The following is a 22701-nucleotide window of genomic DNA, read 5'->3' as shown; positions in this document are numbered from 1 at the left end:
TCTTTCCTAACCGGGTTTCATTGGAAGAACCGGTTTTATGTTGACCAAAGACCATCTAATGGCGACTCTCTATTAAATCTTATCTTCTACTGGATCTCCAACGTTTTTCATCTATATGCTCATTTCGTATCCTATCTCTAAGGGTAAGCCAATCATCCACCTGAGCATCCTCATCTCTGCCACACTTAACTTAGTATTATGTTTCTCTTTTAATTGGAAACACAGCACCATAAAGCATTGCAGGCCCACTACCATCTTATAGAATTTTCCCTTAAGTGTTGAGGGGCAATTTTTCTATCACACAACAAGCCGTTGCATTCCTCCACTTCAACTCCATCCAACTGAATTCTGCGATAATATCTTCCATCAATTTTTCACCATCATCTGAACAATTAGATCGCAAGATATCTAAAATTGTATATCTTAATTTTAATGACTTTGATCGCCCAAAGTCAAAACCCTTCACTAGGTCTATTACTACTAAATTACTCATCCATATATTCCGTTTTAGATCTACTCAAGGAAAAACCTTTAGTCTCTAATGATGACCTCCATAATTCAAGTTTACTTTCAATACTCCCTCTCTAGTCTTATCAAGAAGAAGAATATCATCAGCAAAAAGCATACACCAAGGTTACATCCTCTTGCAAATGTCTAGTGAGAACATCCATGTACTAAAGCAAAAAAGATATGGGCTTAATGCTGATCCTTGATGTAACCCAACGAAATAGGGAAATACTTGGTCAAACCACCTTGTGTTTGAACGCAAGTAATAGCTCCTGCATACTATCTTTTAATGATTTTGAATATAAGCATTATTAACTACTTTTTTTTCAAGAACTCCCATATCACTTCTCTTGGAACTTATTCATATGCTTTTCTAAATCAATAAAAAAATCATATGTAGATCCTCCTTATTTTCTCTATATTCTCCATCAAACCTCTTAATAAAATGTATGCCTCCATAGCTCGACCTACCCGGCATGAATCCAAATTGATTTTGAGAAACATTAGGATCACGCCGCCAACCCTATGCTCCATAACTTCGCTCCCATAGTTTTAAAGTTATGACACATTAACTTAATTCCTCTATAATTCACACCAATCTTGTGCATCACCTTTATTCTTAAAAATAGGAATTAGGAATTAACACACTCATCTCCACTCATCTGGCATCTTTATAGTTTTCAAAATAGTATTAAAAAGTTTAGTAAGCTAAGAAATCCTTCATCTCCTAAGCATTTCCACACCTTGTATTGCAATATCATCTGGTCCAACAGCTTTTACATCCTTCATTTTTTTATTAGATAAACTAATACTACATGCTTATCTATAATTGCCAATGAGAAACAATGTTGTCAGTGTTTGCTCACAACTTGGAGTTTATGCAATTTAGGAGGAATGAAAATAGTTCGAGTTAATGGAGATTTGGCATTGCCAATTCTCAAATTATGGAGACTAGAGGATACATTTAATCTTTGAATGATTATTTGGTCTATCATTGAAGTGTTAATTATTACGTTCATCGCAAAGAGAACATAGCAGGCATAATATTCAAACACTATATTGTGTGCTTATCCAAAAATTGAGGCCAATTATTGTCTGACAAGACCATGGTTAGTCTTAATCAAACCTCAAACTCAAGCCAGGCTAGAATAAAATCACCCATAACAGCCCGAGCAAGACCAAGTTGGAGGCCAATCACTACGCAGCATATGTTGTTTCGCGACTAGCGCATTATGTTGTTGCGCTTAGAGATAATCACACATGATACCAAGGTGCTATGAACCTAATTTATAATATACATTCACCACGAAGAGGAATCTCGTTCCATGACCTCTTGCATTGCTTATTAGCCACGTCAGCCACAACGACCATAATCACAATGAAAATACCATCAAAAATTACTTATTGTATAAGTAGAAACAAAAGTTGTTCTCACCTTATCATATTTTCTGTTGTTTCTCTTCTTCCATGTTTTTGCCACTATCTCAAACCTCCACTCAATCACTCATCCGCTGTCATCTCTCTTGCACTTCCTAGCATCCCAACTAGCTCAACTTCTACTCTAATTTGCTCCCCACTATCAACACTTCTACTTCTCTTTGCTCCCACTATTGGTCTCTGCCTGCATGACTCGTCTATCTAGATTCACTCCACCTTGAATATCCAACCGTACCAACATCCTACGGTGATCAAAATTTCGCATAACATAGCCTATGCTCTAGCTTTGCGCTTCATGCTTCTCCTTTCACCCACATCTCTATGGTTCCATCACTTGGTCTTGGATTCCCACAACTTGCCAGACACTATGCTCTCCTATATCCCTCGCTCCATTCGCTTCTGCCCAATGATCGGCCTCCTACACCCTTAGCATTCTATTGCAATGCTTCCTCTCTTATGAGCTTCAGCATAAGTGCATTTGCCCATGCTTATGGCATGCCCTGAGCTTTCTTTCATTGATTCCTCTTCACCACGTCTGCATCTACCTCCATTATATGAGATCTCCTACATCTAAAAATTCATGGCACTAAGCTCAACTTCCTTAAGAATGTGGACCCACTGCCAAGCAACACTTGTCACCTGGCCTTATCCACATATTTCATGCTAAGTAATCCCTCCAAGCACAAACATAGGGACAAAAAATCGTAAAAGACAAGTTTTCACTTACAAGATAAATAACACATTTTGTTTTCACCGACCTCTTCCACATAAATGACTCATTTCCGTTGCCCAAGGCCCTCTGTTGTCTATATGGATTTTTTCTATCATAACTATAGTGATAGTCATCTTCAAACAAACAAATGATTGATCAACACATGGTCAACTTGTCAACATAAACTATATTTGCAATTCAAAAAAAAAATTCATCAAGAATTGCAGACTGATCTGAACAAATATTGGTAAATGAAAATGCAAATAAGAGCCCTATATTAATCCTATAATTCTTATTTTGAGGACATCAATTATCAAATTTCGGCTTGAAAAGTAAATGACAAGCTTGCTGATGTGGACATCCGACGGTAGACGTTAATCAAAGGAAGAGACGAAGATCGACGGCTTAAATCCCTCCATTTTATCTTAGTTTATTAATTATAGTTTTGATTTAATTATGCGATTTTCCATTTTTACCCTTATTTAAAGATCTTGTCTTATGTAAGCCCAAGGGGTAAAGTTGTATTTTAGTTTCTTTTAAGGCCTATATATAAAAGCTCTTGCTCATGTATTAGATCAAGGATGGATTAATAAAAAAAAAATATTATTTCTACACTTTGTTCCTTGGGAGGACTTTGGTGAGATTATTATGGGAGGGAATCGTAGTTTCCACTAGCCGTAGGATGGGTCAGGGCTCATGGTTTAAAGTCCCTTGGTGAAAGTCAACGCAACACCCGTCAGCCGCAAGAAGTGTCCGGGCTCACGGTTTTCTTTGTTTTTTGCTCTCCTTATTTTTTTTTTCTAATCACCATCTTCATCCTCTCTCCAATCCCGCCGACTTCATCTCCTCCTCCACCATAACCCGCCGGCCTCTTCCCACAACCTTCTCTTCTTCCCCACCGAAATTTCTCATCCCCCTCCTAAGCCTAACCGGCCATCTTTCCCCCACCTCCAATCTGCAAACACCCTCACAAACCCTAACCCTAAGACCTTCATAGCCGTCGGCCACCTTCTTTGCACCATTGGCTCCCACAATTTCATCTTGTATTCAGAGCATTCCTATTTTATACATCTTAATTTGGTAACGAATTCGAATTCAAATTAAAAATTCAAATTAATTTGAATTTGAATTTGTTTACTAAATTATGATTCTTATTGTAGGAAAGTTGTTTAAATTATGTCCAATTAAATTTCTGATTAGATTTGATTTCAATTAATCTTCCTCAATTTCGGATTCCAATCAAGGCCCACTTTAATTCTCTTTCCCTAAATCATCTTCTCTCTACCTGCCGCCCCCTCTCTCTTATCTCATCTCTCTACTTAATTAATGCTTCTCCATTAAGGCACCCAATCTCTCTCCTATTTTAATTAATTCCTTCCTAAAAATTAGAACTCCATTTAAGAGATTAATTAAGTACCCCTTCCCTCCCTTTTCAAAATAATTGCATCAATCATTAATGTGATGAAAAAATAAAAAATAGGCGCATATACCTTTTGGATTATACCAGCGGCTATACAGACCCTATAATCATCTTCACCAAATGCAGGAGCACAATGAACAACCCCAGTACCACTATCATCAGTTACGTAATTGTCAGCAACTACAGTAAATGCCACCTCTGACAACTCTAGGAAATAGTCAAATGCTGGCTTATATCTGCAATAACGAGCCATTCATGAGAACCCATCATAGGAAAAACAAAACCATTTCAAAATAGAATATCTGTAAAAATTTAATAAACTTTGCATCTAACCAAAAAATATATTGGAATTGCAAAAAAAATGCAATGCTTACTTGATTCCCACAAGCGAAGATCCTGATAATTTCTCCAACAACTCGTAGGAACCACTATCTTTTTTGTGTTGAAATTTATCAGCCATGATAACTTTACTCTCCGTGTTAGAAACTGACAGCTTTTGCATTGAATCAACCAATCCATCTGTTTTAATTTTCTTGCTAGGAAGCTCAGACAACCTAGATTCTGCTACTATAAAAATAGCACCCGTCAGCTTGTCTCTAACCTGTCAGTCATTTTTAACAAGATGAGATCAAAATTGTAAAATAAATAGCAATACACATACAAGCAAATTTTAAAAAAAAAGGAAATGAATGAACCAGCTGTTAGGTTTCACATTAAAACATACATTCATTATGAAAGTACCAAAACAAAAGGACACGCTGCAAGAAACCACAACTATCCATCCATCAAGAAAATTTGGAGACAACATTTGCATGGAAAACTCTAGGACCTTTTATATCAACAATCTAACAGTGAACAAGCCCTCTCCTGTAAACTACAACTTTCCGGTTTCAACAACAACATCAAGCTTTTATCACACTACGTGGGGTCGGCTACATGAATCTTTTTTCTCCATTGTGTCCTATTAAAGGTCAAATTCTTGTTTAAATCTAATAAAGAAAGGTCATTCCTAATATTTTCTAACCTAGTCTTTTTAGGTCTGCCTCTACCTTTCTTAACATAAGTCAAATCTAATACCTCTAATCTCCTAACCAGGTCATTGGAAGGCCGCTGTTTTATGTGACCAAACCATCTAAGGCGACTCTCTCTAATCTTATCTTCTACTGGAGCTACTCCAACCTTTTCATGTATATGCTCATTTCGTATCCTATCTCTAAGGGTAAAGCCACTCATTCACCTGAGCATCCTCATCTCTGCCACACTTAACTTAGTATTATGCTTCTCTTTTAATGGCCAACATTCGGCACCATAAAGCATTGCAGGCCTCACTACCATCTTATAGAATTTTCCCTTAAGTTTGAGGGGTACATTTCTATCACATAACAAGCCCGATGCATTCCTCCACTTCAACCATCCAACTTGAATTCTGCTGATAATATCCCCATCTATTTCACCATCACTCTGAACAATAGATCCAAGATATCTAAAACGTGTACTCTTATTAATGACTTGATCGCCCAAAGTCACAATCCCCTCACTAGGACTATTACTGCTAAAATTACACTCCATATATTCCGTTTTAGATCTACTCAAGCGAAAACCTTTAGACTCTAAGGTTGACCTCCATAATTGAAGTTTACCTTCAATTCCCTCTCTAGTCTTATCAACAAGAAGAATATCATCAGCAAAAAGCATACACCAAGGTACATCCTCTTGCAAATGTCTAGTGAGAACATCCATGACTAAAGCAAAAAGATATGGGCTTAAGGCTGATCCTTGATGTAACCCAACCGAAAAAGGGAAATATTTGGTCAAACCACCTTGTGTTTGAACACAAGTAATAGCTCCTGCATACATATTTTTAATGATTTGAATATAAGCATTATTAACTCCTTTCTTTTCAATAACTCTCCATAACACTTCTCTTGGAACTTTATCATATGCTTTTTCTAAATCAATAAATATCATATGTATATCCTCATTATTTTCTCTATATTTCTCTATCAAACCTCTTAATAAATGTATGGCTTCCATAGTCGACCTACCCGGCATGAATCCAAATTGATTTTGAGAAACATTAGTATCACGCCACAATCTATGCTCCATAACTAGCTCCCATAGTTTTAAAGTATGATACATTAACTTAATTCCTCTATAATTCGCACAATCTTGTGCATCACCTTTATTCTCTAAAATAAGAATTAACACACTCATCCTCCACTCATCTGGCATCTTTTTAGTCTTCAAAATAGTATTAAAAAGTTTAATAAGCTAAGAAATTCCTTCATCTCCTAAGCATTTCCACACCTCTATTGGAATATCATCAGGTCCAACAGCTTTTCCACCCTTCATTTTCTTTAAAGCCTCTCTAACTTCGGTTTTATTAATACGCCTTATTTACATTTAGGGTACTAAGGTCACTATAGTCAATCTTATTTTCACAATTTTCATTAAAAAATTTAGCAAATACGACTTTCCGGTTTCAGATGTGGAAAAAAGATGGAGCTTTTTCTTTCTTTTTCATTGCAACCCCTCTGATGAAGAGTTTCCAGGAAATATGAAAAGCATTCTAAGTTTGAACATAAGTTGTTAGAATGATCTCAAGCTTAGGATTCAAAAGAGGTTAATCATTTCATCTAGGATAACTTAGAAATCAAATATATAAAATAAAATCTGATAAACTAGTTAAAGACAAAGAAAACAAACTAAAATCCAGAACAAAGAAAACTTATCAATGCAAAAGACATCATTAAGGTAATGAGGCCCAATGCTCGTGAGATAACAAAAAGGTTTTAAGGACTAGACCAGCGGTTCCATCAGTTCAGCCATGAACTGATCCTCTAGCCAGTTTGTTCAAACCCAAAAACCGTTTCTGTTTAGAACCAATCAAAACTAGCAGTTAAACTGGTGAATCAGTTTACTTTTTATGAACCAACTAATTAAAATAAAGATCAATTTCTAACCTTTTGCTTTTGATCGAATGGAAAAAGCTATCATGTCCCAAAATTCTTTATAAATTTTGGAACTTTTAAATTGAACATTATTGTAATCTGAAATTACATATATTATAAATAATCAGATTTTTTAATATCAAGCATTACCATCCTTTTTTATTTAGTTTCTATAAGCAAGAAGACCTCATTTATGCTCAAGATTTGAACACAAACTTGGTCAAATTTAATATTGAGTACTACAAGAAACTCAAAAACTTTTTTCTCTTTCAACATATTATGTTAGAACTATCACATCAACATTATATTTCATCTTGAGATATTGATGGTAATATAATTCTAACTAACAAACCTTCATTGCATTGAAATATTCAATGACAGAGAGGTTATCTGATAGACGGGGACTGGCCCAGGTGGGCTGGGCAAACTAGCCCAGGGGGGCTGGTTTATTTCCCTGTGGCATTACAGCCGTCGACCCCTTGTGGGGCCCAGTACTTGAATACGAGGGGCGCTTAGGCAAGTTATTATTTAGGGAGGGATTGTTTAGTAAATTAGGCTTGTATTTGTATGCTTTAAATATATGAGATTTTCTAGGGTTATGGTTATCTAGTTATTTGCTAAATTTTGAGAGTTCCTAAGGTTTACTTGGGTTCTAAGTTCTAACCGTTGACTAGAGATTGGGAGAGACGGATCCTCCTCTCCAATTGAGGGTCCATTGTATCTTGTTGTTTCTTTCATCTTTTATAATTAAAAAGGTTTAAGTTTGATTATTTCTTCCAAATTCTTCTCCAATATGTTTTTGCAAGTGCTGGAATTCAAACTCCACAAAGGGAATTCTAGTGCCTATAAGTGTTTCCTATCATTATATTGCTTGATTGTTGATAGCTTCATCTTGATCTCATGGATGAGAGAGACATCTTTAACCTTTGAGTAAATCTGTTTGGCATCTTCCCAATTTTTTTGTGATAATTACGAACGTGTATGATCCACTAATTTCATGTATCATGGTGTTCCATCATTATGACATAATCATGGAGTTTGTTTCATCACATAATACAAACATTGGGAATTTTAAATATGGAGGAGGATCAACAAAGTGATGATTTTTTTTTCCTTTCCTTTTAGAAAGGTCTTTGCAATCTAAGACCACTTTAGGTAATTTCTTCCATTCAAAAGATATAAGATTTGTAGCCCCTTGAATTCTCCTTCAGAAGGATTAGCCTGGTTTTCACCATTCAATGGTTGACTCCTTTGGATGGGAACTCGAAAAAAACAAATAGGATGCAAATGATAGGAATGAAAGAGATAAAAAAAGTTAATGCTGGAAAGAGGACACTGGACTTCCTCTGATACCTTATAAAAAGAAATGGCTAGAAATATTGGATAGTTTATTCAATCAATGGATATTTATACACAAAGTTACTTAGAACATAAATAGAAACTATAGAATCTTAAGAAGAAATACTTACAAATATTTCAAAAATTAAATTTGTTGTCTGAAAATTCCGGTTATGTGTAATCCATGGTATTCCCTTTCCATGTTAAGGGCATGGATTTGTGGCACATGTTTACCCTTATCTAGCACATGAATCTGTGGCACTCCCCTTTTGACGTTAATCACATGGATTCATGGCACATTTTCTCTCTTATTTCGCACATGAATCCGTGGTTCCTTTTATTTCTTATTAATCAATCTCAAGGCAGTCAGTTCCACCAACCTTAGGTAGTTCCAACGAAAAATAATTCAAAAGTCCAGGCATGTACCGTTGATGACTCAAGAGCAAAATGGAGTATAAAGCACCTGGATCAAACTTTCCACCCTCTACAAAATGCTCCATCATGAGAAGAGAAAAAGAAAAAAGCCCAAGTTCTAGCCTTAAGTGAGGTGTCATCTCTAATACTAAGAATGGCCCGCTTCCTATGTGCACCAATTAAATACGACGAAGGCCAGTAGGCCGCTTAAAATAACGTTACCTATCGCAAAAAAATGGTTTCCGGAATCACGCGCATACCTTACCTTGACATATACGAGATTGGCATTAACACAGAGAGCAAGATTGCTTGGAAGCGTCCATGGAGTTGTCGTCCATGCCACTAAGGCAGTGTTTTCTGGATTACCTATGATGGGAAAAGACACCATGATTGCAGGATCTGCAACATTCTGCATAACAAGCAAAAATCAGAACAAAAAAGGAAGAATAATTCTTTTAGTAAGGACTGCAGCCAAAAACCATCAAAACCTTATAATTTAGTCCAGTTTCAAAATTCGAAAGAGGCGTCTTGCAACCCGTGCTGTAAGGCATGACCTGCAGAAGAAGCAAGCGCAAGCATGAGCCTTTTATATCCAATACGCCGAAATGGGGACGAAAAATGCAATCTTTTCCATCTATGACCTAACCTTGAAACCACGATAGACGAGGCCCTTCTCGTACAGCTGCGCGAAGACCCACCAAATTACCTCCATGAACTGGGGGTCCATTGTCTTGTAATCATTTCTGAAATCGATCCATCTTCCCGTCCTAGTGATGACCTCCTCCCACTCCTTCACATACTTAGTGACGATGCTGCGGCACTCCTCGTTGTAGCGGTCGATCCCCATGGCCAAAATGTCGTCGCGGCTCTTAATACCGAGCTTCTTGTCGATCTCGTACTCCACGGGGAGTCCATGGCAGTCCCAACCAAATCGACGCGTGACATGGTTGCCTTTCATAGACTGGTAGCGGGTGACAACGTCCTTGATGGTGCCGGCCAAAATGTGGCCATAGTGAGGAAGTCCTGTGGCAAAAGGAGGGCCGTCATAGAAGACGTACTCCGGGAGATGCGCTGAGCGCTCCAACTGCGTTTTGAAGGCCTGGATAGTATCCCAAAAGAGTATGATCTGCTCCTCCTGCCTAGGGAAAGAGAAGTCTTTGCCTTCGCAGACATCCTCCATAGAGGGTGATCCGGAAAAGGGAAGGGTAATTCGCTGCCGGCGAGAAGACGGGTTGACGTTATTCTCTGGGAATCGTGCGGAGGCGGCTGGAAAGAGGGGCTTAGGGTTTTGGTTGAAGTGATGAAGACGAGGAAATCAACCTGGTCCGTGGTGGCAAAGAATATCAATGAAATTCTAGCAGGAGCACTAAATGGCAGGCATGGAAGGCAGCCTTGTGTTCCAAGAAATAATTCCTGTCAAATTATTTCATATTAACCAATAAAAATTTTCCACGTTAGTCCCAATCACATATGATTTTATGATTCCTTTTCTAAAATAATTTTTTAGTATACAAAATTTTAATTAAAAAAAACTATGCTAAAAATTAACTTTAAAAAATATTAAATTATCCCAAAGTAAATCTTATACTTCATTTGGAATAATTTTTTTATTATTTTTTAAGACAGAATTTTAATACAAAAAATTTAACGTTTGGGACAAATTTTTTAGTGCTTTTTAAAATAATTTTTTAGTATAAAATTTTTAATTTTTATATTAAAAAACAGCTTTAAGAAACAATAAGATGGTCGTCTCAAATGAAACATTTGTCTTATATTAGAGACATTGAATATCTAGGCTTTATTTGGAATAACTTTTTTGCTACTTTCGAAAGCAACTTTCTAGTATAAAAAATTTTTAAATTTGAAATTTTTATACTAAAAATTCATTTTAAAAAGCAATAAGAAAAATGTCCCAAAAGATCCAAACAAAGCCTTAGACCTGTTTAAAAAAAATGTTGTGATTTCTTCAAAAAAAAAAAAAAAAAACCTGTTTAAAAGCTTATTTCTGATTTAATTTAATACAATAATGCTAAAACATTTGAAACAAATATTTAAATTTTAAATCCGAGTGATTTGACTGCTATTTAATTGTCAGAATATTTTTATTAATGGCGCATTAAACTTATAATGTTGTGATTTTGCTCAATTAGGTCATTGGAATATCTACTTTGAAGCAACCATTTCAGTTGTTTTGGCATTATTTAACATAATTTAATTTGATTTGAGAATAGCTAATTAACTAAGCTATATATGGAATGAAAATATCCAAAATGAACTGATAATATTAAGAGAGTGAATGTAAATTAATACTGATCAGACTATTATTCAATAATATTATTTTATCATAAAATCATAATCATAACATCAACTCCCTTATTATCGTTTATTGCTAACACATCTTTTTTTTATTATTATTATTTCATATCATAACACTAATCATTATAGTAATCATTGTATATTCATTGTCAAAATTAACTAAAAAAAATTAATGCTTAATGAATCTAATGTAGATGATTTGATCTACAATTATATGAGAACAAATACCCAATGATGATTTGATCTACAATTATTATACCATAATTATAAGTTAAACTAATAACAAACTAATTTAAATTTCATTAAGTATGAAAATTTTATCTTATAAATTAGTGATAACTCAATATGCTAAATATTTGGAGCAAATTGACTTTATATATCTCATAATAGGATACATAGAAGAATTATAATCATTGAATGTTTGATTGTGGAGATATGCACAAAAGTTCATTTCAAATTAAGGTACTCCTCATGTATTTGTGAACCTTTTATTGAAGTATATCACAATAGAAAATGATCAATTTGATTTGAAATTGAACTTTACATAAAAAGTTTAATTCGAAACTGATTCAAACGTGGATCGAACTGGTGATGACGATGGTCGCTGGAGTGGACATTGCGGGATCACAAAATGTTGTGATTAGAGTTTGCTAGGGCTTGAGAATGAGAGCATTAAAGGTCATTGGAGTTGGCATCACAAGATGAGATTTTGTTGGGGGCTTCAACAAGATAAGTGAAGGTCATTGGAGCTAGTTGCGCAACCATAGTTGATATGGGCTTGCAGACGACATCATATGAGGTAATTAGAGCTGATATGAAATGATGGGAGTTTGCTGGGGTTTTTTGGATGAGATTAATGAAGATCACTAAAGCTAGCTTCGCAAGACCACAACGCCATGAAAATTTACTTGGAGTTAGGGCTCATGGACGAGATTGATGAAGCTAGGTGAACCTTGCATTGCGGGATGGTACCGATGGATGAGAACTTGGAACCGGAACTCAAGATTGATGGCACACTTCAAATGGGAAGTAGCGGGCCAACGTCTAAATAGGCTTGCTAGGAAGGAATCATAGGGCCCATGAATGATTTGAGCAAGACTCGAAAATGTTATATCAAACTTCGTTTGTTGAACTTTTTTGAAGCAATTTATTTTGTGATACACTTTAGTAAGTACTACACATATGCAAAAGATAAGTAATATAGTCTGAAAAACTATTGTTGTGTTCAGGAGTATTCGCGGCGATAGAGAAATATAAAGTTTATCGTCTTAGCGTTGTACGAAAATCCGGCACGCAATCAGATAAGAGAGACGGTATAGCATTTATGAGACACCAAAATTTTTACGTGGAAAACCACTGAAAAGGGGGAAAAACCACGGGGCCTAGCCTAGTTTGAATGAATCCACTAGTATTGCAGTCGATTACAAATGAGGCCCTTCCTTGGGAGAATGCCTTAGCTTGATGTACATTTTATAGAGTACATTACATGATGTGAATACAAATAATCACTATTGACATATTCGTTTGGTCGGGAGGATCGTAGTCGGCGAGCGACGGAGGTCGGAAGGCTTGTAGTCGGTGGGCGACGTAAGTCAGGAGGACCGTCGTCGGTTGGTGACGGAGGTCGGAAGGACTATAGTCGGTGGGCGACATAAGTCAGGAGGACCGTAGTCGGCGAGCGGCAGAGGTCAGAAAGACTGTAGTTGGCGGGCGACAGAGGTCGGAAAGATTGTAGTCGGCGGGCGACATAAGTCAAGAGGACCGTAGTCGGCGGGCGACGGAGGTCGGAAAGACTATAGTCGGTGGGCAACGTAAGTTAGAAGGACCGTAGTTGGTTGGCGACGAAGGTCAGAAGGACAGTTGCCTTGCGAGGGAGGTTGGTAGGACTGTGTCTAATGATGAAGGTTAGAAGGACGACGTCAGGTAGAAGTCCAACAATGGAAATAAATCCATATTCGGATATACGTCTAGCAAAAGTCCGATAACCGATAGAAGTCCGGCATCGGGTAGAAACTTGGCGAAGAGTGAAGGTCAGTTGTCGGATAGAAGTCCGACGTCTGTTGGTGGACGAGGAGAACTCCGGCATCACTTGGGCGGAGTTTCGGCATCAGTAGGAAACTCTGTCGTTAATTGAGAAGAATTTACGCATCTCAGGGAAGTTGGGCAAAATTCTGGTGTTCTCCCTAATATCCGGCAGAGTTCCGGCGTATTTAGGTGGCAGGAATAGCTCCAGTGGTGGTCGAGGAGAGGATTCTCCTTTTTCTCTTTCTCCTCTTCTTCTCCTCTTCTTTTCTCTCTCCCCTTCCCCCCCCCCTCTTGCCCCCCCCCCCCCCCCCCCCCCCCCTTGTGAAGAATGAGGGCTCTATTTATAGTTTTTCTGGAGTGGCATGACTTGTAAATAGGTGTGAGATCAGAGGAGAATTGGAAGTGGTTTGAATGGACGGCCGATATTGAACCATTCGATTGTGCACCATTCGTTGGATATTTGGAAATCTTAATGATGTCGTAATTCAGCGATATTGGGCTCGTTGGATTCGTATCGTCGAGCCGCTCAATTCGAGTATAAGCTCGTTAAAATCGGAGACCGTTTGGTAACTCAAATTGTTGTTTGAACCTTCCAACGGCACTTCAGGTCCTTGATTTGGACCCATTTGGACTCAGATCGGGTCGAATTTGGTGTCGTTGGGTTTGTATTTCCGAGACGCTCAGTTTGACTATAAGTTTGCTGAAATCGGAGTTCATGTCCTTCCGAATTTAATTTTTGAAGTTTTCCACTTGATTTTTGCCTCGAGATTCATGCCCGATCAAGATAATTTTTGCATGAAGTATCAACTATCTTCATAATTAACTTGTAAAAAAATAGAACATATTTTTAAAATATATAAAAGCAGGAATCTAATAAAAATATTTTAATATAAATATTATATTGAGTCTCACATCACAAGATTTCGATTGGCTCTCCTAATAAGTCAATTATCCAAACCATCAATATTCTATTTTCTAATGTCCATAGACCCTAAATGATTTGTGTGGAAGACCACTATTTGATGGATATCCACAAAAATAAAGCAAAAAAATATATTTTTTTATTAAGATTATTGTTGCTCTGATTCGTTCGAATTTAGCCCACGCAAATTTATGAAAGGCATTCGACTTAAGCTTAGTGAGCATATGGAGGCAATCAGCAACTGAAGGGCCTATAAATATATATAATTATATGTAATCCGACTGACGGCAAACGGAGGGGAGATCGGAAGGAAGAAGCCTTCCCTTCACCCTTCTTCCTTTCGGCCATCAACAGTATGGCCTCTCAGAGGTTTCTCGCTCTCCCCTACTACAATTCCATGCCCGCCAAATCGAGGCTGTTCCTTACCCTGCCCATCTCCTCCTACACTAGAATTGCTGACATTACCGTCGCTGGATTCCGGAATCGATTGCTTACGGCAGCGGCGGTAGCGATGTCCGACGACATCAACGTTCTTCCCGTGCAAAGCGAGGACTCTACGGATCAGCAAGTCGGGGTAGGCAGGGAGGAGGAAAGTAACCTTGACCTGCAGCAGGTTCAAGTACAAGTCAGATTGGTGGATTTGCTTTTGAGAGCGGTGCTGGGGTTGGAGGCGGAGGTGGATTTGGCTTCTCCTTATCATCCTCTACATCGGTCTCTCTGATGGAAGTGGAAGAGCAGGATAAGATGGTTGATCGGGCCATTAACGCCTCCATCGTGCTTGCGGCCGGCACCTTCGCCATCACGAAGCTGCTCACTATTGACATGGATTACTGGCATGTAGGTCATCCATCTCTCTCTCTCTGTCTCTCTCTCTCTGCTTCTTATGCTTCATTTTTCCCTTAAGTTTTTCACAAATGATGAATCAGTAGCATAGCATTGGGTTTTGCCAATACTTTTCAGGAATTTCTTATGAATTTCTTTCGATGATTTGACGATCTTTTAATATGTATTTTTTTTTAAGAGACCTTGTAAATTATCATCACGTCGCATATATCATGCCTCTCCACCCTCAAAAAAAAAAAAAAAAAAAACCCCCCCAAAAAAAAAAAAAAAAAAAAAAGGAAAGAAATTAAAAGAAAAGAAAATATAAGAGTGAATGATGGAATTATTAAAGCAATCCATGTAAATGAAATTTAAAAAAAAATAAAGAAAAGAAAGAAAGAAAAGAAAAGAATGAGTGACAGAATTATTACGACGATTCATGTTAATGGAATTTAAAATTTTTGACGAAATAATCATCATCCATCTTCACCCTCCCCACTGAAGCCATACAACATGGATTGAGTTGAATGAGCTACTTAGATGGTATTCAGTGAATCAAACATATTTTTATGAAAATATACGATTCAACTAAAGCATAGAGAAATTGAAATTTTAGATCCCATATGTTTCATGAGGAAGAATACTTGAACAGCGAAGGAATGCAGTATAGATGTAAAAAATAACTGCCAAATTCATTTTGCTTAGTTGTTGATAGACTTTTCAATAACAAAAAGGTTTGGCATGTAGAAGTTAGCATGCATTCTGGACTTTCACTCGGATTCAGGCACTAGAACTCAGGGGCGGATCCAGCTTCTTTTTTTAGGATGGGCAAAAAAAATTTTTTTTGTGAGGGATGGGCAAAAATTCGTAGGATTGGTAAAAGTAAGACAAAAAAGATTTTTGAGGGGGGTCAAAATGCCCAAAATACTCAAAATATTTCAAAATCTCCCCTCTAAATATTAAAAAAGAATTTTTTGAGGGTGGGCATTTGCCCACCCTAAGCTATGGGTGGATCCGCCCATGCTAGAACTTAACATGGCTCGTCTTCCACTCATTAAACTATTTTGTTAAGTGCAAGAAAAATTTTTTGTTTTTGAGCAAACATGAGTTCTAAAGGCTTTAGTCATGGATGTTCTCACTAGACATTTGCATGAGGTTGTACCCTAGTATATGCTTTTTGCTGATGATATTATTCTTTTTGATAAGACTAGAGAGGGAGTTGAAGGTAAACTTGAATTATGGAGGTCAACCATAGTCTAAAGACTTTCGTTTGAGTAGATCAAAAATTGAATATATGGAGTATAATTTTAATAATAATAGATATAGTGGGGGGATTGTGACTTTGGGTGATCAAGTCATTAATAAGAGTACACGTTTTTGATATCTTGGATTTATTGTTCAGAGAATCAAAGTGATGGTGAAATAGATGGAGATATATTATTAATAGAATTCAAGTTGGATGGTTGAAGTGGAGGAATGCATTGAGCTTGTTGTGTGATAGAAAAGTCTCCCTCAAACTTAAGGGAAAATTCTATAAGACGGTCGTTAGACCTGCAATGCTTTAGGGTGCATAATGTTGGTCATTAAAGGAGAAACATAATATTAAGTTAAGTGTTGCAGAGATGAGGATCTCATGTGGATGAGTCGCTTTACTCTTAGAGATAGGATACGAAATGAGAATATACGTGAAAAGGTTGGAGGAGCTCCAGTGGAAGAAAAGATTAGAGTGAGTCGCCTTAGATGGTTTGATCACATAAAACGACAACCTTCCGATTACTCGGTTAGAAAAGTAGATGTATTAGATTTGACTTATGTTAAGAAAGGTAAATATAGACCTAAAAGGACTTGGTTAGAAAATATTAGAAATTACATTTATTTATTAGATTTTAATGAGAATTTAACTCTTAAATGATACAATGGAAAAAGAAGGATTCATGTAGCCGACCCCGCATAGTGGGATGAAGGCTTGATGTTATTATTGTTGAGCAAGCATGATTTCTAGATTTTAGTACGCAAGATGGCACTGAACTTTGGTAATTATCATGATTAGTCTTATCCCAACTACTTGGGGAATCTGTGAAGTCAAATATCTCTTATTGATCCTGTGAAGAACCGAAACATAGTTTATGGCTGTACTTCAACTTAAAACCTGAAGCGTTGAAGTAGTTATGAAATATTTAATTGAATTGTTGTTTGCTGACTTAATTCTACTATATTGTTTTTTCTCTCATGTAGGGGACTGCATGAACATTTAAGATTTCTCTAATTATGATCTTTAATACTAATACTATTCGTAGATGTGGATTTAGCATTTTCACCAATGATTTAGCTTTCTAGAAATATTAGTATAACTGTACCCCAGCTGATCATCTGAGAAGTTACTACTCCAGGGTTGGACCATATATGAGATTGTCAGATATGCACCACAGCATAACTGGACTGCCTATGAAGAAGCTCTAAAAACAAACCCTGTTTTGGCTAAAATGATGATTAGCGGTGTAGTGTACTCTATAGGCGACTGGATTGCACAGGTCCATATTGTTTTTTTTTTTTAAATAATTTGATTTTAATCAGTTTTTAATGTGTGAACTTTAAATAAGCTCTCTTTATTTTATTGTGCTACAGTGCTATGCAGGGAAGCCACTTTTTGAGTTCGATCGCGCTCGTATGTTCCGTTCTGGACTCACTGGATTTGCTCTTCACGGTTCCCTTTCTCATTACTACTATGAATTTTGTGAGGTGGTTATAAATTGGTTTTGCACTTCACAAATTTTGGATTTGTTAAATGCTTGGGATGCTTAGATACAGCTCGTCTTGTAGTTTCTTTTTCCGTTCCAGGATTGGTGGGTGGTTCCCGCTAAAGTGGCATTTGACCAAACACTCTGGACTGCAACTTGGAATAGTATTTATTATGTGGTTCTTGGATTCTTGCGATTCGAGTCTCCGGCAAATGTTTTCATCGAACTAAAGGCTACGTTTTGGCCCATGTTAACTGTAAGAATCAGAATCCTTTATTATTATTATTATTTTTTATTTTTTATTGAAGTGAAGTGAAGGAGCAGTTGGAGTTCAATGACATTCATTGAGATGTGGTAATTAGAAATAGATTGAGGTGGTTTAATCATTGTACATTGAAAGGTGAAAAAAAAACTCCCATTAGAGCATCTCCAACCGAAAATATCATTTTTCACTCCAAAATGTTGTGAAACTAAAAAATGCTATAATTCATCTCCAATTGAACTCCATTTTTCCTTCTTTTGCGCGTAACAGTCAGTCTCTTCTTTCGCGCGGCAAGTTCGGTAGAGACATAAATATGGCGGAGATGAACAGTGCAACGCCACAGAAGTCTTACTGTTCGGCTGGAGCTGATGAGGGATGTCATTCAAGCGTTTGGAGTTCGGTTGGAGATGCCCTTAATTAAACATAGATAGAATTAGTGTTAGAGAAATAGGAAGGAAAAGTATTAGATCCAAAATTACAAGGATATAAGTTATTTTAACACCAATAATATTTTGTAGGAACAAATAAAAATGAGAATTCATAAAGTTAATTTCCCATAACTTTCCTGCTTAATGCATCTCATGATTGTGCCAATGGATGTTGAAATCGTGATACCGTTGGTTTCATAGGCTGGGTGGAAGCTTTGGCCTTTTGCTCATCTGATTACTTACGGCGTAATTCCAGTTGAGCAGAGGCTTCTCTGGGTGGACTGCGTGGAGCTGATTTGGGTTATGATACTATCAACGTAAGCATCTTCTTATTAGGCTTGTTGAACCTGTTTATATTGTTACTAAAAAGAAAATATGGAACTGTACGTTTTAAAATGTACCGGAGCTCTCTTCAGTTACTCGAACGAGAAATCTGAAGCAAGACATTCAGAGGCAAAGCCTGAGCTGAGTGAAGAGTCTCAATCTGCTATTCCTAAGGTATTTTAGCAATAACCATTATTTTTTTAATTATATTCAATTTTCTGTTTTCTGCAAATTATAATTATTTACTATTTATCCTGATGGAGTGATCAAACCCTCTTTCACTGTGTTATTCACTCTGTAGGAGATGACAAAATAATTTCTGGTACAAAGCTTATCACCAATGTGGTTGGCTTGGGGAATTAGATGTTGGTAATTGCATTCTAGAATAGATGTACATCGCCAAACAACAATAATATGTAACAAGATTATCTAGCTTTCTCAATAGCAATTGGATGTACAAAGAGATGAGGTTTAGACATCATTTGGGACGGCTTTCTTATCGCTTCTTAAAGCAGTTTTCTAGTACAAAAATTTTAATTTTTGTACTAAAAATCTGCTTTAAGAAGTGGTAAAAAAGCTGCCCAAACGAAGCCTTAGACTTTTGCGTAAGCAAAAATCAAACATGGGTTTTGGCTTCCTTTTGTCGTGAATGGCCTATTATGAGGAAAATATTATCTATGATTTTTTAAGCTTAGAGGTAGGTATCTCTGTAAAGAACATAAAGTGTTAAATATTTCAAATATATTTCTTTTGGGGAAATGTTTTTATTATGGGTATTTCAAGATTCATGAATTAGCAATTTTAAAAGTCGTATTGATTTCATTATATCTTGGAATTCAAAATCATTTATGCTTATATAATTATATGATATCTAAGAGTCATGTTGGGTTCATCAAGTGTTAGCTTATTGATTTTTAAGTTTGGTTGATGCATATTAAGGCTTCATTTTGGATGACTTTTTAACTGCTTCTTAAAGCAGTTTTTATGTAAAGTTTTTGTACTAGAAAACAGCTTTAAGAAGCAGAAAGAAAGCTGTCCCAAACAAAGCCTAAATTTGCCAAGGGTCATCTTTTGTGTGTATGTATTGGGGGTCAAAGGTCTAAACCAATTTCAACTCATTTTAAGTAATTTTGTTATCATTGATTAGGGCTAGCTTAAGTTTCTTTTCATCTACTTCATGTTAGCATATGTTATGTCAAGTGAGTCTACTACTATTCCTTCACATTCTTAGTGAAACTTGGCGCTCTTTTTTTATTTTTGATACACCCTTCTTCAAATTTTGGGAGTAGATCTTGGGTTAGTGTTAATTCTTGGTTGGAAGAGGTTTGGGCTTGGATAATCGATTACTTAAACAATGTTGATGATCTAATAAGTTTGGCAAATAACTCTTCTTTTCTCCTTTCTCCTTTCTACTTTCTTCCCATAATATTAGAATTACCACCATGGTTTGTGGTACTTCAATTTTCACTTTGAGAAGAAGTTTGTTTGATTTTCTGAAAGATGAATTTGGATGGCTGCGTTGTTGAAATCCTTGAATTTTCTTACTATGATGTATGGAGGCCTTTTATGCTGTATTAACTTAGTAGTAAAGATTTATATTCGAGATTGTTGACATTAACATATGAAGGTTTCTGCAAGGATATCTCCGAAAAATGTGATGATTTTGAAGATATAGAGGGTCAAATAAGTCAAGACAATTTTTTAAAATACATATTCTCATGGTTTCATTGACCATATCAAACTTGCAAATGTGCAAGTAGATATGAACTATTTTCAAGGAATAATTATGGTTCCGTACTAGAATATGCGTAGCTGTAGAGAGATAAAAAAAATTTAACGTCTTAGCTTTGAACATAGATGCAACACATATACAGATAAGAGAGAGAGGTGTAAGAGTCATAAGAGACTATAAATTTATGTGAAAAATCATGAAAAGGGAAAAAATCATGGTCCTGATAAAATAATCACACTAGTGCTTGTCGTTGATTAAAAATGATGCCCTTTCTCATGGGAATATGTTGGCACAATGCAGCAAATATAAATCATTTAGAGTACATTACATGGTTGGAGTTGGAAGAATCTAATGGCATGGGAGCTATTCTTAAGAGATATTTGGCTTGTTTATTTGGTCGGCATGATCATAGTCGGCTCATGAGCTATTTGAGTTCGAGCTCGACTTGTGAGCTCGATAAGCTCGGCTCGCGAGCTCATAAACGAGTCGAGCTCAAGCCGACTCGGCTCACTTACACCCCAACTTTCATTTGACAAATCCTCTCCAAGATGCAATGATTGTTGGAGTGTATCCACAATGATCTAATGGGCCATTCAACTCCATATTTTGACAATTACTATTTTTTTTTTTTTTGATGCACCCTTCTTCAAATTTTGGGAGTAGATCTTGGGTTAGTGTTAATTCTTGGTCGGAAGAGGTTTGGGCTTGGAAAATCGATTACTTAAACAATGTTGATGATCTAATAAGTTTGGCAAATATCTCTTCTTTTCTCCTTTCTCCTTTCTACTTTCTTCACATAATATTAGAATTACTACCATGGTTGGTGGTGCTTCAATTTTCACTCTGAGAAGAAGTTTGTTTGCTTTTTTGAAAGATGAATTTGGATGGCTGTGTTGTTGAAATCCTTAAATTTTCTAAATATGATGTATGGAGGTCTTTTATACTGTATAAACTTAGTGGTAAAGATTTATATTCGAGATTGTTGGCATTAGCATATGAAGCTTTCTGCAAGGATTTCTCTAAAAAATGTGATGATTTTGAAGATATAGAGGATCACATAAGTCAAGACTTTTTTTTTTTTTTTTAAATACATCTTCCCATGGTTCATTGACCATATCAAACTTGCAAATGTGCAAGTAGATATGAACTATTTTCAAGGAATAAGAATGGTTCCGTGCTAGAACATTCGTAGCTATAGAGAGATAAAAAAATTTAACGTCTTAGCTTTGAACGAAGATGCAACATATATACAGATAAGAGAGAGAGAGGTGTAAGAGTCATAAGAGACTATAAATTTTATGTGAAAAATCATAAAAAGGGAAAAAATCATGGTCATGGTAAAATAATCACACTAGTGCTTGTCATTGATTAAAAATGATGCCCTTTCTCGTGGGAATATGTTGGCACAATGCAACAAATATAAATCATTTAGAGTACATTACATGGTTGGAGTTGGAAGAATCTAATGGCATGGGAGCTATTCTTAAGAGATATTTGGCTTGTTTATTTGGTCTGTAGGATCGTAGTCGGCTCATGAGCTATTTGAGTTCGAGCTCGACTTGAATGAGTTCGAATTCGAGCTCTAGCTCGACTTGTGAGCTCGATATGCTCGGCTTGCGAGCTCATAAACGAGTCGAGCTCAAGCCGACTCGGCTCACTTACACCCCAACTTTCATCTGACAAATTCTCTCCAAGATGCAATGATTGTTGGAGTGTATCCACAATGATCTAATGGGCCATTCAACTCCATATTTTGACAATTACTACATAGTGACATCTATTGATATTTTTATAAGTTTTATATTGACTTACCTCATAAAGAAAAAAAAAAAAAAAGATTTTCATCAAGTTTCAAAGAGTTTAAGGAGCTTGTGCATTCCATAGAAGCTAGTGCTTCGGGGAAACCTTATTGTGAAGTACCTAAAAGATTTGTGACTTCTAATTTTATATTTATTTGTCATAATTTCAAATAATTAAGGTGGATGCTAAAGCCATTAATTATATCTTTTATGGGCTATGATGAAATAATAGGGAATAGAAGTGCATGGATAAAAAATAATTATAGATTTAATATATAAATTGATGTGATTTTTTATGAAATATATTCTTACTATCCTTTAGGTAATATCATCTTTGAACTTGTTGGTGGTGGATAACGAGGAAAATGGCAGTCTTCTAATTGCTTTCTATGCTTATATGGTTACAAAATTGCATCTTAAGGGTAGAACAAGAAGAAAATAGTATTAAGTGGTATTTTTTAAATCTCGTATCGATTATATTAAAAGGATTGTTGAAATGTTAACATCAATAAAAGCAATGTTTGATACACTTCCCTTGTTATCAATTAAGGGTT

At 36.2% G+C, this 22701-nt stretch overlaps 2 protein-coding genes and 1 long non-coding RNA gene across 4 annotated transcripts in view; 1 reads left to right on the top strand and 2 right to left on the bottom strand.

Moving 5' to 3' along the window:
* Positions 1 to 10162, bottom strand: part of LOC110106482 (isoleucine--tRNA ligase, cytoplasmic) — a 40113-nt gene extending 29951 nt beyond the window's left edge. The window contains exons 1-5 of the mRNA XM_020836413.2: positions 9426 to 10162; positions 9268 to 9333; positions 9045 to 9188; positions 4451 to 4677; positions 4147 to 4312 (exon numbers count right to left, since the gene is read on the bottom strand). Coding sequence (XP_020692072.1) covers positions 4147 to 4312; positions 4451 to 4677; positions 9045 to 9188; positions 9268 to 9333; positions 9426 to 9959 — 1137 coding nt within the window. The 5' untranslated portion in view covers positions 9960 to 10162. The remainder of the gene's footprint in view (positions 1 to 4146; positions 4313 to 4450; positions 4678 to 9044; positions 9189 to 9267; positions 9334 to 9425) is intronic.
* Positions 10163 to 14714: 4552 nt separating this feature from the next.
* Positions 14715 to 19375, top strand: LOC110106472 (protein SYM1). 2 transcript variants are annotated; one of them, XM_020836398.2, is made up of 7 exons: positions 14715 to 14879; positions 17255 to 17395; positions 17490 to 17603; positions 17685 to 17858; positions 18494 to 18609; positions 18709 to 18790; positions 18918 to 19375. In XM_020836398.2, exons 1-7 carry the CDS (start codon positions 14763 to 14765, stop codon positions 18930 to 18932), a joined length of 759 nt encoding a protein of 252 aa, XP_020692057.1. In that variant the 5' UTR covers positions 14715 to 14762; the 3' UTR covers positions 18933 to 19375. The 2 variants fall into 2 exon arrangements, with proteins under 2 accessions (XP_020692057.1, XP_028550295.1); XM_028694462.1 differs by having other exon boundaries at positions 14736 to 14879; positions 18880 to 19375.
* Positions 19376 to 19749: 374 nt separating this feature from the next.
* Positions 19750 to 21880, bottom strand: LOC114579553. The gene is made up of 2 exons (XR_003700582.1): positions 20966 to 21880; positions 19750 to 19859 (listed from the first exon to the last, which is right to left on the bottom strand). It is a non-coding gene; the product is annotated as an uncharacterized LOC114579553 (long non-coding RNA).
* Between the last annotated feature and the right edge of the window lie 821 nt (positions 21881 to 22701).

The sequence above is a fragment of the Dendrobium catenatum genome, unplaced genomic scaffold (assembly GCF_001605985.2).
Source record: "Dendrobium catenatum unplaced genomic scaffold, ASM160598v2 fragScaff_scaffold_488, whole genome shotgun sequence".
Lineage (NCBI taxonomy): Eukaryota > Viridiplantae > Streptophyta > Magnoliopsida > Asparagales > Orchidaceae > Dendrobium > Dendrobium catenatum.
This window is presented reverse-complemented; position numbering and strand designations above follow the sequence as displayed.